The following is an 18,859-nucleotide window of genomic DNA, read 5'->3' as shown; positions in this document are numbered from 1 at the left end:
TTTCTTTCTTTCTTTCTTTCTTTCTTTCTTTCTTTCTTTCTCTCTCTTTCTTTCTTTCTTTCTTTCTTTCTTTCTTTCTTTCTTTTCTCTCTCTTTCTCTCTGTCATCCTTTCTTCCTCTTTCTTTCACCCTCTCTCTCTCTCTTCCTTCCTTCCTTCCTTCCTTCCTTCCTTCCCTTTCATTCTTTCTTTGGAATTGAACTGTATGGTTCTTGAGATTGAACTTTGTAAATAACTATTTTGTTTCAAAAGGTTAGACACCAGTAAATGAAATTAATGTAAATATAAAAAATAATTTATGATCTGTACCTTATAAGTGTAGTGTGGAGGCAGATTTATATGGTATTTTTATTATGACTGACATGAAATAGGACTTGTCACCTGGGGCCATGTGTGAAATCTCATTCTCAACACTCCGTTTTTGCTCAAAATCTCACAGTTTTAGTATTCCCAATTTGGAAGTTTAAATTTGAGATGTTCAGTTTCTAAAATCATGATATTTTCCCTAATGACATTTTAAAAATTTATTCCATAATTATGTGATATAAGTATGATGTGTGATATGTATACAGGTGTACACATGTGTGTTTTTAAGTGTGAGCATGTACAGCAGCCAGAGGAGAAAAGTTTTGTGTTTTCCTCTATCAAGTTGAAAGACTAGCTTGCCAGCAAACCCCAATAATCTTCCCCCTGCACAGTACATTTCTACCCACCCTCACCTGTGGCTTGTGACATTCTAACTAATTTATGAGGTGGTGGTGATTAAACCCACAATTCTGTGTGGCTAAGTAAAAATATTATCAACTGGGTTACATCACTAGTCCACAAAATCCCATATTTATCTCTGTTTTCTTTTAAACTATTAGATACTGGCAGGTCCTTTATATCTTAAACCTTTCCACAAAATCCCACATTTATCTCCAGTTTCTTTTAAAGTAGGAGATACTGGCAAGTCTTTTATATTTTAAACTTCATATTGAAGTTATTTTGGTTTTCTTTTTTGTTGTTGTTGTTTGTTTGTTTTTTGAGTCAATGTTTTTGCTCTTCAGCATTCAAGCTTGAGTTCTCTTGTTTTCATGTGTGGGCTCTCAGGTAGGTGTCAGTTTGCTTGAACTATGAATGGTTAAAGCCATAAAGAAGTTGCCAACTAGCAAAATATATCTTTAAATTTTCCTCAATTATTAAAACTTTACTATTTGAAATCAAATTTCTACACTTAGGTCTAAAATTTCAGTTTCTATTTTTTCTTTTCTTAATCATTTTATTCAATTACATTTCAAATGATATCCCCTTTTCCCGGTTACCCCTCCTCAAATTCCATATCCAATCCTCCCTCTCCCCCTCCCCTTTGTCTCTATGAGGGTGATTCTCTACCCACTTACCTACTCCCACCTCACCACTCTAGCATCTTCCTATTGTTAGTAATCTGTTAAACTGCACCTCCACAGTCACCTGGCAGTGGCCAGGTATGCTCCGCCCCACAGTTACCTGGCAACAGGCAGGTAGCCCTGCCCACTATAAAAGGGGCTGCTTGGCCTCTCCTCTCTCTAGGCTTCTCGACCCAGCACCTGCAAGTTGTCCTCTCCCCTCCCCCCTTCCCTTCCCCCTCTCTCCACGTGGTCATGGCCGGCCTCTACCCTCTCTCCTCTTCTCTCTCTCCTGCTCTCCCACCCTCTTAATAAACCTCCCCTCGTGGAACCATCTTGGCCTGCTGTGATCCATTACAAGCTATGCGTGACATTTGACCTATGCTGGGGCATCAAGCCTCCACAGAACCTTGGGCCTCTCCTCCAATTTAAGTCAGATAAGGCCATCCTCTGCTGCATATGTATCTGGAGCCATGGCTTCCCCCATGTATACTCTTTGGTTGATGGGTTAGTATCTGGGAACTCTGGGTGTTCCAGTTAGTTGACACTGTTCTTCACATGGGGTTGCAATTCCCTTAAGTTTCAGTTCTTCCCCTAGGTCTTCCATTGGGGTCCTGGGGCTCCATCTGATAATTGGATGTGAGTATCTGCATATGTATTAGTCAGGTGCTGGTAGAACCTCTCAGTGAACAGCCATACCAGGCTCCTGTCAGCAAGTGCTTCTTGGTATCAGTAATAGTGTAGGAGTTTGATGTCTGCAGATGGGATAGATCCCTAGGTGGTGCAGACTCTAAAGGACTTTTCTTGTAGTCTTGTAGTCACTGTTCTATTTTTTTTTTTTTTTTGGTCCTTATCTTTCCTTGAACAGGAACATTTCTAGGTTAAAAATTTTGAGATGTGTGGGTGGCCCCATACCTCAACTGAAGGCTGTGCCTATCTACTGGAGGTGGTCTTTACAGGTTGTATTTCCCCTTTGTTGGGTATTTCGGCTAATATCATCACCATTGTATCCTGGGAGCCTTTTACTTCCCTGGAGTATTGGACTTTCTAATGGATACCCCCAGTTCCCCATCCCCCACTGCTACATATTTCTATTCAATTTCCTAACCCTTAGTTTCTATTTTTTAAGAGCAAAGTTCATCTGCACAGTTTACAATCCCATTACTAAAACGCAACAATTATTTCTGAGCATATATCCTAAGTATAAAACTGTCATCAAATTTTTCCACTTATCTCAAGAATTCTATTTGTAGCTTATTTTTCTTAGAGTTCAATTTCTATTGAACAGTCATTTTTGGATTTCTTTAGCATCCTTTCTTCTGTATAGACTCTTTTTTGTGATCTTTTAAAAATTTGTCATCTATATTTTGTATGATTGGATTAATTGACCCTTTTAGCTTGAATACTAAAGTTTTAGATTGTGATAGTCCTACTGCATAACAGCAAGCTGAATGTTATTGTTTTGTACTCCAAGATAGAGTCCATTATATAATCTACTTTGAACTTCTGCAATTCCTGACTCAAAATTTAAAGTTGGGATTAGAGGTGTCCCACTATGCTCTGCTTCTCCTTCTTATTTTTTACAATTACTTTGTGAAGGTATCTGCTACTGATCTCTTCATCTGGTAGTTACTATCTGACCTGTGATTTATTTGAACAATATAGTGACTTTTTTTTATAATTTATTTTTTCTCAAATTGTAATTCATTCACACAGGGGTTATAAACACAGAAAGGCAGGATGTGGGGAAGGGAATGACACTAGAGTGTGGGTGTTCAGGGGGAATACAGATATCTTCAGAACCAGATATCAGCTGGGTGAAGGTTCAGGGGACAAGTCACTATGACTCTGCCTATGACTCACTTGTCCTTATCTAAGTTGGTATTGTCTGCCAAGGCTACCTATTTACAAGGTCTATGACTACTCAGGCTTGTAAATTTCCACAAAAGCTCCCTGTTTACATTAGCTTATAGCCATCTGTTTCAATGATTTTCCACTGAGACCCAAGACTTGGTGTTAGTATACATGTATGACAGGCCTATTGCTGATTTTAGGCCTATGGCTGATTTTAGGCCTTCAGTGGGTAAGCAGGGCTGCCCCTGACATCTCCTCCCTTCTCTAAGTTTAGAAGGGCTGTGGCAATTCTAAACTTGCAAAGGCGGGGTTAGAGGCCTGACCTCCAGTATTTGAAGGGGACCTTGTAATGGCTCCGGTCCCCCTGTCGTTGTCCAGTGAGGCATGAGGGCCATACCCGTACTGATGTCTTTTTCCTGGAGAGGGGATATTTTTGACGTCAACCCTATGCAGTCAGGCTTGTCCCTCAGGGAACCCAGATAGATATTTTTATCTTTTATTGATATTCCCTTGCAGTGCTTAGCCTCGCAGCCTAAGCAAGAATTCAGATCGCCTGACAGAGGGGGTTCTGGGTGGCCCCTCTCTGCTTGGTCTAGGGGCAGAAGTCCCCCCTTTTAGGTTGGGTGGAGATGGGTTTTGGGAACGCCCTGTATAAAGTAACAACCTCATCTTGAGTCTCGTGGTCCTCCATAGCTAACTTATGATAATGTATCTGAGTAGGTTTTGCTACCAAATTATTTATCTGTTGTGTCACAGAGTTAGTCAGCCTATTTGAGAGCCAGGGACCAGCAGAAAAAAGCAAAAAGAACCCAAATAATGGTCCCAAGATGGGAGGAAATAGGGTTGACAACCTTGGAGAGGCTGAAAACCAATTCTAGTACCAGCATTCATCTGTCTCTTTCTCTCTCTGATTTTTCTTAGGGCCTTCTCTGACCTATTTCATGCTCTCTTTAACCCTCCTTGTCTTGTCTATGTAAAGGCAACCTTCTTCTTTAAGGGCTGTACACAGTCAAGAGCTGTACACAGCCTTTTCTATTGTAATAGAGTAAATCAAGTCCAGTAAGGATCTTTGCGATTTTAGGAGGTCTCTTCAGACAGGGAAAGGAGGGATTTCTTCAGATTAGTGATGTCAATCTCTAGCTGTTTGATGTTCTTGTCAGTGGCCCTTCAAAGGTCTGAGTAGTATAAGTTCGGAGGCCAGCATCTGGATTAGGACTTCTAACAGCAGACATCGCGGGTGATTCATTTTTACCTGGGATGCTGCCTGAGTTAAAGCTCCTGGGAGACCTCTTTCTCTCGGTTTTCTGGGGTTGGGTACGGAGCTGCCACCTGTGACCTGCTCTATGCTCAGGCCCAGACCACAAGTCCAATATAGTGAGGTTTTAAATTATTTTTTTAGTTCATTTCTATTCCTAAATCATTTTAGGCACCAAGTCGTGGGTGTGTTTCAATTCTGTAAAGTAAAATTTTAGGAAAAAATCTAATTCCACAGAAAAAGTAAAATATAAATATAAGAAGTACCAGCCTACGATATAAAATGTCATAAAAAATATTAAGAGCAATGCCTTAAGTGTTTGATAATTTTCTTTTTTGGGGAGAATAAAGACTATATTTTAAAAACATGCCTTGAGGTTTTTATGTTTTGTTTTAAATAGCAATCTTAAATATAAGATGGATGTTTTCTCTGGGGACAAGTCTGTGTATTGGTATTTTATTGCTTCTCTAGATAATGTTATTAGGCAGTCTGAGAAAATAACTTTTGACAGGACTAGGTAACTCTAGCCTAAAAGGTGTGGATTAGACAAGAGTTCAGGAGATGTAACTCTGAGTGGAGAATATTCATACTGATAGCATGGGTTTGTTACTCTTATTTGTATATATGGCTTTTTTCCCTCCTTGACTTGTTGATTGAAAGATAACTTGAGAAATGGAGCAGTAACAAAAACTAATTTGTAAGACTCATAGGAAGAAGTATTTCTATGATCATAGGAGAAATGTGCTGTTTTTCATGGTGTCCCACAGCTAATCATCGCAATATAAAGAGCCCCATTCACTCCAGTCCTATTACATCCATTTGTAAAGAAAATTACTCCCTCTTTCGTGTGGCAAGATATTAAGCAAAACATAGTTTATTGAAAATGTTTTTGATACAGCAATAAGATTAAAAAGGAACAACAAAAAATTATAATCTATGTTTTCACTGTGCTTTGACCACAGGCTTCTGTAAACACTGGCTATCAGCACAAGAAGCATGCTGTAAATACCCTGAAGGAATAGTAATTAGGGACCATGAGTCACAGAGAGCTGTCAGATGAAAGGCATAAAATTAGCTTTTGCGGAGCTTCTGATCACAGCAACATTTTAACTTTGATATCCATGAAGAACACCAAATTGAAGATGAACATGTATAAATATTGATAACCCATATATCCTATTGGATTTGTCAAGTGTAATATCTTTCTCTGAGGTCTGTACATATTTTTAATCTGAAAGTACACACAGGATGAAAGCAAATTTGTGGGGATGTTTACTGTTCTTATATTATATTTTTGAGAAATTATATAAGCAACATCCCACACAGCATAGATTTCATTTTTGTCTGCTGTAAAATGGAAATCTAAATTGGCACCTGAGGCTAAACATGTTTATATCGCTGGTTTCCACAACATAGGGACTAAGCAATGCTTACTAAGTCTAAAAGATAAAATGCTGCTGTTATTTACTGTATTTGCAAACATAGTTTAGGAGATGATTTCCTTAGAAGTACCTTCCCATGTGAGAGAAACATGGTCACCCAAATGTCATGTCCTTTTCCTAGAAAATTTTAGATATTCTGTAGGAATGAGTGTCAACATCCTATATAAAATGAACAAGGTCATTCTTATGTTTTAGGAATAATACTAGAAATATAAAGGAGAAGACTACGATTAAAAATAAAAATCAGGAAAAAATAAAAATTAGGGGCAATAACAAGTAACTATGAAAATGTGGAGATAATTGTATTGGGGACGCACAGGTGTTTCATTGGAACTTATGGTGTCATAATGTGCTTGGCAAACAGTCTTCCTTTGGACTCTGTAACATTTCTAATTCTGTTTCTAGTTTAAATTCGCTAGAAATTGTTGCCAAGTCATCCTACTTACTGACTTGACATTAATACCAAGCTAGTATTTTAGTGGTTTACATTTTTTTAAAAAAAGTCCTTGACTGAGTCTTGTTTCCAAGTATAATATATAAACAAGATAGAAGTAAAATACTATAGTCAAATTCCTGTGGCCTTGTCTCCCAGCTTTTCATACAGTTACTTGTGAATCTAAACAGATAACTTAGAACAGAGAGCCAAACACAGACTCCATGAGACATTTGAGATCTAAAGTATAAGAAGGAAGTTAAGCAAGCAATGGGAGTAGTAGCTGTGGAGCAGATTAGAGGTGAGCATGTTTGACTGTGAGGCATTAGGGAAGACAAAGTGGTAATAACCTAGGTAGGGCAGATCACATAATCTAAGAAGCTCAGATGGGGAATCAAAAATGATAACATAGTTCAAAACCAGAAGGTAGCGTTTGTAACTGGAGTAGATATCTATGGTAATGTGCTGCTCCTTCTTTATCCCTAAGCCATGAAAAGTGACTGAACCTCATGAATGATGAACCACTCAAATGAGTGGGAAAATATCAATATAAAATATTGAGCTCATATTATATTCAACTAAACCCTGATTGCCTGTTTCTGATGTCTCTAAGAAATACGTAGAGAAAGACAATTTTGTTAAAATTTAATTCAATTTTTATTTCAATATAGGAAAATAGCTTAATCATTCTCAGTTCTTATGTTTTGCTGTGCATAAGAGTAACATCTTTCTAAATGGCACTAGTAGCAATATTCTTTATTAAACATATTACAAAAATACAATCATTTTAAATTGGTTGATGCCCAAAATGATAAACCAAAGGTACCTCACGGTCATGTCAACTATTAAGAATTTTATGCCTGTGAGTGTTTGTATTTGCATATGTCCTTTTTACTCCCAAAATAGACATTTTCCCTGATAATTTCAGCTACAAAAGGGACTGAATTAGGCATGTTCTCTATCTATAATGTGATTTATCACCTGAGACACAGAGTCAATGATTAGAGAGTAGAGAAAGAATCATATAAACCAGGTTCACATTCGAGAGATTATAACATAATAACATGTACTTTACTCGAGTGAACTTAGGTTAATCCCTTTCTCTTTTAATCTCTGTCATAATCAGATTTGTTGCTTTTCACTCTGGACTTTCATCTTTCCTATACCTCCCATTGGTATTTCATTAACCCACCTGCTTCTCACAGTCATAGACAACTTCTAAGGGTTGTTTCTGGAGCTGAATCATCTTGTTAATGTGTTTTATACATTGTTTATATTCACAGGAATGCTCTGGAGAACACAGTCTGAAGACCTATGTGTGAAAACAATTTACCAATGCAAACTCAGCACTCATCATCATAGTCTAATTCATGTGATATTTTGTATGGTTTGTGAAACTTTCTTTTTTAATTGGTAAAACTAAGCTGGGACATACCTGTAGACATTTAGTTCTAGGTTTTCACCATGAATTTAATGCTCCAGCATATTTTAGTGCATGGACATTCTGTGCCTTTTCAGTGAAACTTTATGAAGTAATATCATATATTGTTGGTCTGGATTAACCAATGGTAAAAGAGTGTTTGCATAATATGTGTAGAGTCCCGACTTCAGTTCCCAGAGTTGCAAACTGAACACACACACACACACACACACACACACACACACACACACACACACATACTCACACAGGCCTTCTCAATGTAATTCTATTATCATTTCCTGTGTCTCTCATGTGTCAACTCTGTTCACTACCACTGTTGTAATGGTTAGTCACAGTAATAATTGCTGCTAGCTATTGAGTGCATTTACAGATTGGGTTCTGTGGTTTGCTTTTCTGTGTCTTATCTCACTTGAATTTTATTCAAATGCTATTCTGGAGAATTATTTTTCAAATTATTTTATTTGCCATTGTATGTTACCCTATAGTAAGTGAAAAGATGCATGACTTTACATTCGTACACAAATTTGTACGTTTTCTTTTGATGAATGCTTAGTTAGGACTTTCCTACATTTATTTATTTATTACTTTATATCCTTATGTAGTTTTATCTGAAGCAATTATTAGGTGTATGATTTGTAAATTTTTAACCAGTCTTTAAGTTTTCCTTCCATTCTATTGAGCGTTTATTTGTTGTAAAGAAGTTTGTTAGTTTGTTATAATTGCATTTGTCCATTCTTGCTTTTCATGCTCATACTTGGAGGATTATATCCAAAATGTTATTACCCAAATCAAGAGCAAAGAACACCTGTAATGTATGTTCTGCCTGAAGTTTCACATTTTTCATCTTATGATTGAGTCCAAATCACTTCAAATGAATTTTTTTGAATGCTTATTTATGTAATATCCAATTTTCCTAACTGAATTACTAAACAGAAGATCCTTTCCCCATTGTATCTTATTGACACTTCTGCTGAGGATTGGTCTACATAATTGTGTTAACTTTGGTAAAAGAACCTGTTCAGAGTCCACAGTCTTTGTATGCGGCAGTATCATGTGTTATAGCTTTATACATACATATAAACGTATGTATCTCTGTCTTTTATTTACTCATCACTATTGATGGATAGCTTCCAGTAATATAATTCAATTGATAGAACGTGCTTTTATTTTAATATTTGAAAAATGACATCCTAATTTCTTTTAGGCTCCATAAATTAAGAGGAAAAATAATAATTAAACTTGTTACCTATAAGAAATGTTTCATTTTTCTCTGGCTAATTTCAGGTGTTCTTTGTATTTAGTCTTCAAAAATCTCAATTTTGTTGAGTCCTTTTGTATGTGTGTGTGTGTTTGTATGTTATACATATATAAATATATATACTCATACATATTTATATATTTACATAAATATATACATAAAATACATGTATGTATATATACACACATACATATTTATGATCTATTTAGCATGTAGAATTTCATTTTTAGGACATTCATTACATTTTTACCTTTTGAAGCTATCATTTCTTCTAATACAGTCTTAATTTTACCCTCTTTACCTGTATATACAGGCCTCTCACTGTATAAATTGAGATACATATGTAAAAGTTTGCTTTGTGTTGTCCTGCAGATTCCAGGAAGGTTTTCTCCTTAAAACATCTGTTTTCTCTCAGTTCTTTAGACTGAGTAAATTTCCCTGTCATCATTTTTGACCATTCCCAAGGAGGTTTCTATTTAGATTACTCCAGTTTTTTCCATTCTGTAATTTCTATTCATTTGGTTTAAATTGTATCTTTTATTACTTTACTGAGATTTCTGGACATTTTAAAGATTTGTTTGTAAAGACATTTTGTAATTGCCTCCTGAAGCACGTTACTGTTGTCTTTAAAATTCTTTGTAAAAATACTTTAATTTTGCTTGTTTTTTTTTCCTGTGTGTATCCACTATGTACACCATGTGTGATTCTGGTGTCTGCAGCAGTCTGAAGATGATGTCAGATCCTTAAGTTCTTGAGTGACAGGACATTTTAAGAAACCAAGTGGGTGCTAGGAAACATATCTGTCCTCTGTAATAACACCAAGTATTCTTAACATCTGAGCTCTCTCAACAGCTCCAGTTTTTAAAAAAATTCTCCTTTTTCATTGAAAATAGATTCTTCTCTAGTTCAATACATCCCAAACACAGTTTGCCCTCCCTCAACTCTTCACAGATACTCCCCACCTTCCCTCTCCCTCAGATCCACTCCCTGTGCATTTTCCTTCAGAAAGGAGCTGGCCTCCAAGAGACAACAACCAAACATAACAAAACAAAACAAGATGTAACAGAACCTCATGTGAAGGTTGGATAATACACCACAAGAGGAAAAAAAGAGTCTCAACAGCATGCAAAAGAATCAGAGACACACTCACGCTTACTGATTAGGAGTCCCACAAAAATACCATAACATGTATGCAAAAGATGTGTTGCACCTTCGGTCTTGTGCTTTCTATTTCAGTCTCTATGAGCCCATGTGAGCCCATTTAGTTGATTCAGTGGGCTGTATTCTTCTGTTGTCCTCTATTCCATCAGACTCCTGAACTGCTTGAAAATTCTTTGTAGTTAATTCCTATATCTGGTTCAGTTTAGTGTTGGCATCAGTTAATTGTCTTTTCATTTCAAGTTGTGATTATCCTGGCCCTTATATCAGTTTATATTTCCATTATGTTCACTATAGTCTGCTTGGATGGCTTTTATGAGTTCTAATTTCAGTCCACCTCAACTTTTAGAATCTGTCTTGAACTATTATTATCTCATTTCATAATATCATGCTTCTTTGTTCCAATTTGTCTTTGGTTATTGATGCTAGAGAATATAGAATACATTTTGTCCATCCAGTGTCTTGGTATCTTTAAATGAAAGAAGGACATTCCAATCTATGTAAAGGGTGCTTCTTGCTGAGTACCTGTAGTGTTAGGCTAATCCATTCTTGTGTCCTTAGTCAGGCAAAATGGTGAGGGTGTTAGCAGGTGAAAGAAAGAAACTTAATACACAAAAGAAGGTTCTCTCCTCAGATACTTTGTGTATTCTATTATTTTTTTTTCAACAGAGCTAGTGTCTTGCAAGTTATAGTTACTCATTAAGAACAGAAACCAGGCCTGATCTTAAAGATCCAATGACATATAACTTTTTGTGCTTCATTAATTTTATCTCAGAGATCTAAACAATCAAAACCACATTCAGAATGTGACTAGATAATAAGGTGAATAAATACTTTATCAATATCGATAACCATTATTGTTCTCTTAACTGCTTGTTGAGAATTTTTTTTAAAAATTTCCTCACATTAATTATACTTAGAATTATAATTGTTCTCCTGTCAGTTTGTGTTTCCAACACACTGCTAGGATGCCAATCTGCAAACATGCTGCTCAGGGAAGGCAACATGTAGTCTAGGATAGGGATCCCAGCCCATGTTTCTACAGGTGAGACTGGAGGGGATGCTGTGATTTTCAAACTCCTGTGCACCCAGTTGCCACTGTGAGGCTCGAAAGAAGAATTGAGAATGGAGCAGAGGGTCTTCAATGAACAGGAGTGTGTGTATATGTGGGGGATCCAGTGCTTAGCTCTTAGTGAGTGCCAGGAGTTGGGAAAGCCTTCTATGGGATACTTGAGATCTGTAAGGTTAAGGCCTATTCCCTCCCCATCCCCAACCCTGATGAAGGAGACAATCCTTGCTTGTCCCAACTATTTTATTCACAGTGGATGAAGATTCATATGCATACACTGGGTGAATCAGTGATTAAATACCTTTTGCAGGAAGGGATGCCCAGGAAGGGAAGGTCATCAGCTAAACAATTGAGACCTATCTATATACCTCATTAGCATGGAGAACTCTAGGTTCTATAGTATGTGACTGGTTGTTATGATCCTCTTAATGGACTGTTGTTTACTCCAGGACAAGGAGCCAGGTGAGGAACTGGTTAGAATTACTTCCATTCTCAGTTATGAGATTTAGTGGGGTTCTGAACTTGATACTACCTTAGTAGTTCCTCTTACTGGTAGCATGATCCATTGCCCTTCTCTCTATCCCCCAACTATTAAGCTTCCTCCATGCTGTGCATTGCTTAAAAGCATGTACTCAGAAGATGTATTAGTTTTAGACACCATCTTCATCAGAATCCTTACCAGCATCTCTGTTTTAAGCATAATGAAACCAAGCATTTAAAAGTTGAATAACTGGGCTGAACTGAGCTAAAATTCCAATTTAATGTTTTTCAATTCTTTATTACAATTCAGTATCAAATAATCCCTTTTTATGTTTTCTAGTTTCTGAATTTTTATAGATTTCGCAAAGTTCTTAATTTTGTTCTGGCTATTATCTCATAAATCTCTAATATTACTGGATATATAATAAAATTTTATATTTGAGACAGTTTTCTATGACTCTGGTTACTCAGTAAAAGAAATATGATTTTTTATTACTAAATTTGTAAATGCAAAAGGTCAGTTTAAGAACTTACAGTTAACAAAATAATTTAGGAAGAACAATTTGTATTGTTTTCTAACTGGAGAAATATACTTATGACAGTGACACAAATGTTCTAAATGAATTTGCACATTAATTAAATAAGATAAGAATTCACCAACAAAATTATTTTTAAAAGAATTTATTTGTTTCAGTTTCTCTCTCTCATGTAACCATCCTGTAATACAGATAGTGAATATTTTTCTCCCAAAGCCTGTAGAAGTTAGAGAGTTCAGAATATTAATAATTAGCCACATATAAATCAAAAATATTTTTGTTTTATATATATATATATATATATATATATATATTTATTAATTCTTTGAAAATTTTGTACAGTTTGTTTTGGCCATATTTGTTAAATTAAGTAAATAGTCAATATAGTACTTTTTTTCTTTCATTGAAGATAGATTCTTTTTTCCTACAATATCTCCTGACTATAACTTCCCTTCCTAGTCCCTTCTCACACCATTTCCCTCCAAATCTGCTCCCTTTTCTTCTCTGATTGGATAAAACTGGATTTTGAGGGATAACAACCAAAATATAACAAGATAAAATATAAGATGAAGGAAAAGATATCTATTGAAGTAATCAACAGGGGCAAAGCATCCCAGTAGCAGGCAGAAAATATACTTTTTTAAACTATCAGAGTATAAATTATATGAATATTCCTTTTCTGCCCTTACCATCCTTCAATAAGAAACTGTACGACATTAACAGCACTTTTACCACAAAATGCATATCAGGAATGTGTGCTGCAACCCAGAAATTCTTCATAAGACAATGATCCTGTCACCCTCACCTGATGTGTGGAACTGGGAATGGCTTCTGGTCACATTACTTCCTGCCTTATATAGTTTGGGTTCCTTAATGTACTTTAAAAAGTTTGAAAAAATGTTATTTTATTATTCATTTATCTTTATGGCCCAGAGCAGCATTAGTAAATAAAAGCATTCAGTATCTGTTCCAGGCTGAAGCAGAGCACTGAATGAAAGCATGAAACCCTGAACTACAGCGGAAACTGTAGCTCAAGAAAGTGCTCATTGCTTTAAAACTATAGCATCAAGTCTCTGTTGAGTTTTTTCCCTGAGATTGGGGTAGATAGTGAGTATTTTAGACTCTAGCATAATAATGTCACCTGTGGCTTTTTATAGATAATAATGGAGAATAAATGTATGAGGTACATTCTATGTGAGAATGGATGGTAACATTGCAGACTCAGATTGATCAGCACTTGGTCCTACTTATCCCCCCAGGTGCTTACAGCTTTCTTTCCAACCAATTGTACTGGAGCATATTGGTCTAACCCAAATAACGCTACGAGAAAAGTCATGCCCTATGGCTGTACTCTGCCACTCTGCCATTTTCAGTAGGATTTCAAGCTGAGGTAGCAGACTCCTGGTTTCAGTTTTCTTTTTCCATTAAATGCCAATTTCCTCATCGGTGAAAAGTCACAAAAGGGAAGGATGACATTGCTTTACTTGTCCCTACACTCTGTGTTCTTAACTGGCTTAATGCTGTTCTAATTTGGTGTCTGTGGAGTATGTTTTGCTTTATGACTATGCACTTTCTGCTAACACGATGGCTTAATGACAGATTCCTGGTTTAAATTTTTTAAATTCAGCTTACTTAACTGCCCACTAACCTCGTCATCATGTTGATTGTTACTTTTCCCAATTACTGTGTACCTAACACTAAAGAATTTTATGATTTATCATAAGCTCCAAGATTTAGTTTTTGAAGGGAGTGTTATTTTTATTGACAGTTAAGTACAGGTATTTTGACAATTTAATTTATTCTGATTCTGTTACTATTAAGCTGAAGTCTTATGAGTTGGTTAATAAGCCAGCTCAAGAATACATCTGGTAATAATTCCTTCTTGAATAAAAATGTTTTCCTGTTTTATTTTCTCAATGATCTCATTGTATATTTTATCATTGTCTTTACAATAAGATGCAAAACAGTTATTTCTGTTCTGAACCATGAAGTTTGTAAGGGATTTGAATCAGCTGAATACTTCCTAGTGTGAAAACAGCAATTCATTTTCTTCCTCTTAGGAATCAGGTATTACATCATTGTTTCAGCCTGCTTGTGAGGAAGACTGATCAAATTTCCATGTTCATTTCACAGGTGATGGAAATTAAAGGACAAATGATCCATGTCCCAGAATCAAGTGCCATTTTGTTTTTGGGCTCTCCATGTGTGGACAAGTTGGATGAACTCATGGGCCGAGGACTGCATCTCTCAGACATCCCTATTCACGATGCTACCCGAGATGTCATTTTAGTTGGAGAGCAAGCAAAGGCCCAGGATGGCTTGAAGAAGAGGATGGATAAATTAAAGGCCACCTTAGAACGAACTCACCAGGCCCTAGAAGAAGAAAAAAAGAAGACAGTGGATCTGCTGTATTCCATTTTCCCTGGTGATGTAGCTCAGCAGTTGTGGCAAGGACAGCAAGTACAGGCCAGAAAGTTTGATGATGTCACCATGCTCTTCTCTGACATTGTGGGCTTCACAGCCATATGTGCCCAGTGTACTCCCATGCAGGTGATCAGCATGCTCAATGAGCTCTACACGCGATTTGATCACCAGTGTGGCTTTTTGGATATTTACAAGGTAATGGAGATGAGCTACTTATATATATGTACTTTAATAACAAATTCTCAACTCACAAGAATGCATATGAATTTGAACTTGATTATGAATTATATATATATATATATATATATATATATATATATACTTTATACATGTGACATTTGATATATACATATGTAGAGATAGATAAATCTTTTTATAGAATACACATCTTTCTACTATCTTAGCAAACTAGTTCATTATTTTATCTTAAAGTATTGACTTCAGAAACTCTGATACTGCAGTTTAAAAAAGATAGTTCTGCACAACTACTTCTTTTTATTCAAAACTTACAATACTAAGAAAGTTTGAAAATGTAGTTTTTGCTTAGAGAGCGAGACTACAATATATATTAAGAATTTTTATTTTATGGAAAAAAGGAAATAACAAGTGATATTAAAATATGGTTTATATTGTTTACTTTTGAGTAATCAGCTTTTTCAAAATGATGATGAAGTGAGATCCTTTAATTCTAAAGGAATATATGCAAGTATTCTCACTCTTTCCTACATAGTCAATAGTTCTCAGTCAGAACCTTAATATTCTTAGCTTTGAAATGGAGGTAAATCACAATTGTGTGCGAACCACCATTTATTGATGTGGTTTCGGCAAACCCTGTATGAACTTCTTGTTAAAGTTGCAGCTATACTTTCAGAAGTTCAACCTTCTACCTACTTATAAATGAACAGTTTGCAAATTTTTTTACACAGATTATGTAATGTCAGAGTCCCTGGATTTTTACATGAAGGTCAGCAGGGACATTTAATTTAAGCAAATGGTGAATGGCAGGGTTTTAATAGAAAGTTTGAGCAGCTGCTCTTTTCATGGTCTAAGCTTCATGTAATCCGATTTAGAGAGAATTTATGTGCTTCTTTATTCACCTCAGATTATGATTCATGAGACATTCGTATTAAGATGTGTCTCCCTGAAAAAAGGAGACTGTATAGAGTAATTACATCAAACACGTAGCAGATGCTCACTTAGTCTCTGACGAGTAAGTATTTTGTGTGGAGGATGGCTAAGCAATATGCTTTGTTATATAAAATAAGAGTTTTTACAAATTGCCTTTAGCCTCTCTTTAATTTGTTGTTGCATAATTTGTAATAAAAGTAGCCCAGTGTCTGGTTCTAAGTTAGAGGGACACCCTAATCCTGTTGCTCTTGTGCAGTGACATTTCCTAAAAAAAGAAGAAATCAGAACAAGTTTGCCTGTACTTTCTTCCTTCAAACTTCATCTTATTATTATTGGGATCATTAGTCTCACAGTTTAAGTCAGTGAATTTTAGTGTTAGCCTCTTCGAGCTTGCATTTTTTAATTCTAAGATTATATAACTAAGTGGAAAAGATAGATAAATAGATTCACTTTGTCCAGGCTATAATTTAAAGAAGATATAAGTGAGGCTTTGAAAAGAAGTATAAGAAGAAATATGATGCATTCTGGGGATAGCAAAGTAGTTCCTAAATTTAAAAATATAATGACCTTTCATGGATATCTTGGAAAATAAGTCTGTGAAAATATGATGTGATCTTCATATTTTCTTTTATGCTATTAAACCTAGGACATATTTCTATAGGCATGAATAATTACCAACAAGTTTTATCTTGCAAAATGATTGTCTTGATGTAATCCTTAACTGTACTCTCTGTGTATCTCTCCTGTATGAGTGTATATATATTTAAAATTAAACAAAACCAATACAAATAACAAAATTTTTAAAATAAGCTTGCTTCTCAAATTTAAGTATTGAAGTATGAACTTATACAATTCCAGGGCTATTTGTTTTTAACATATTCAATGCTAGGGATATGTGGACCTGCAATAGGAAGATAGGATAGTTTTAGCTATTCATTTTGGTTAAAAAAATTACATTTTATCAAACAGACATAATATGTGCTGATGTTATAAGGATGATGAGGATGGAGAAATGGAAAGGTGGGCTTAAGATGGCTAAGACAAAGAGTGCTTGTTGTTAAAGCATGAGGACCTGACTCCAGGTGCTCAGCACTCCCACAATATCCAGGAAGACTGGAGTGCACTTGTAACCCTGCTGCTGGGAGAGCACAGACAGGTGGATCCTGATGGGCTGTTTTGCTGGGTAGCTAGACCATGAAGTTCTAGGTTCAGAGAGAGAGTCTCAAGATATTATGGCAGAGAATGACAAAGGAAGATGCTTGAACTTAACATCTGCCATTCATAAGTACGTGTGCATGCAAGTGAGTGCACACATGCACACAGGCACACATTCACACACACACACACACACACACACACACACACACACACACACATTATTTTTAAAGGTATGGGGAAAGGAATAGGATAAACAAGTACATTGTGAAAAATAAATGAGAAAGAATATAAATAAGCAATTCTTAGTTTGACCTTCTTAGTTTCTATCATTCATGTTTATTTTTAAGCATATTTGCACTATGTTATATTCCCTAGAATAACTACTACTACATGCTATTAACTGTTGAATATTTATAACATAAGTCACATGCATATACTAACTGCTATTGAAAAAGGCCATTTTTTAAGCAACCTTGTTGATTTACGAAATGTAAGACAGTTGTTAGATTTAAAGTGTGGGTAAGTTTTGAATAGAAAGTTTGAAGAGGAAAAATGTGCAAGCCTCGTTTATATTACAAAGCAGATAAAGTTAGGAAACAATGTAGAAGGAGTTATTTGAAAGATACACTCCAAGTTGACACTGTAATACCCAGTCTCTACAGGTGTGCCTGGCCACCTCACCTTTTAGTGTTTCACTATCATTACAGAGAAGCAGTGATGAATTATAATTGGAGTGGAAGAATTCAGCAAATGTAGGCCATGTTAAGAAGATTCTGCTAAAATAATTCACAGTTCTATAAAGTGGGAGGTGTGGAAGAAGTTATGTATTTCACTGAGCACATTTTAAGCCATGAGAAAGTTAAAGATTTTTCATGGGCTTGGCTGCCATGATTTTTACAGGTATGTGAATACTGAGGAAGACCCAGGTAATCTGGAGAAAACAGACATTATAACTTCTACCCCTTTGTAATTAGATAGACAGAGTCAGCAAAAGGGCAACATCAATAATGTACTAGGGCCTACATTGTGAAGTTTGATAATGTGTAGAAAGCAAACAATAAAGGACTGGTAATTCTAACTTACTTAAATTCATGTCTGTTGTCAGTAGGAAGAGTGATGGGGCTTTGAGGAGTGACAATACAATGGAAGTTTTACTTCTCTGCTTTGACTTTGCCAACAAATTTGGTAAGAGATAAGAAAGAAACAGAGAAAAAGCTGGATCCCCCACTCATTGTCATTTTTACTATCAATAGCTTTCTTAATTTTGTTTTTCTTTAGTACCACACCCTAGAAAGTGAAATTATAACAGTGTCTAGTACAAAATAAATATAACGTTAGCTGTTTCTATTGTTTTAGACATGTATACTTAGGTATATGGCAGGGGAGCTATGTGTTATGTCTAAAAATCTATGCGTATCCCTTAATTGAGTGTATTCAGTGTTTATTAGAAATGAAAAAAATGTAAGCAATGAGACTTGGTCCCTCATGACTAAGACTTACCACAGCATCCCTATTGTATCAAAACAAAACTACATTTCTGACAAGTTAGAAAACTTGAGCACTTCAGAAAATAATAAGGATGTGAATCTTGTTTCTTCCTATCTTTTTTTTAAGGTTTTGAAATTTTATTTTGATAGAACCGGAGGCAACAATTCATTACTACTCTGAATACCTAAGCCAAAGCAATAATGATCCTAGCAGGAGGCAGAGGTGGGATTTAGAAACAGGCAAGCCTAGCAGCCTTGAGCATGTTTCTAACTGAATATTTGTAGCCAGGGCTCTTCCTACACCTGTCATCAGGAATCAGAGACCGAGAATATAGATGTTTTACTCTTCTTTCTGCAGATGAAAAGAGAA

General features: G+C 35.8%; 1 protein-coding gene across 1 annotated transcript in view; it reads left to right on the top strand.

The window, feature by feature from the left end:
* The window catches only part of Gucy1a2 (guanylate cyclase 1 soluble subunit alpha 2), a 326,716-nt gene that overhangs the window by 182,791 nt on the left and 125,066 nt on the right, over window positions 1–18,859 (top strand). Inside the window, exon 5 of the mRNA XM_028771399.1 lies at window positions 14,426–14,911. Coding sequence (XP_028627232.1) covers window positions 14,426–14,911 — 486 coding nt within the window. The remainder of the gene's footprint in view (window positions 1–14,425; window positions 14,912–18,859) is intronic.

This window comes from Grammomys surdaster, unplaced genomic scaffold, assembly GCF_004785775.1.
Source record: "Grammomys surdaster isolate TR1022 unplaced genomic scaffold, NIH_TR_1.0 206, whole genome shotgun sequence".
Classification (NCBI taxonomy): Eukaryota; Metazoa; Chordata; class Mammalia; order Rodentia; family Muridae; genus Grammomys; species Grammomys surdaster.
Note: the sequence above shows the minus strand (reverse complement) of the source record. Positions and strands in the feature narration are given on the sequence as shown.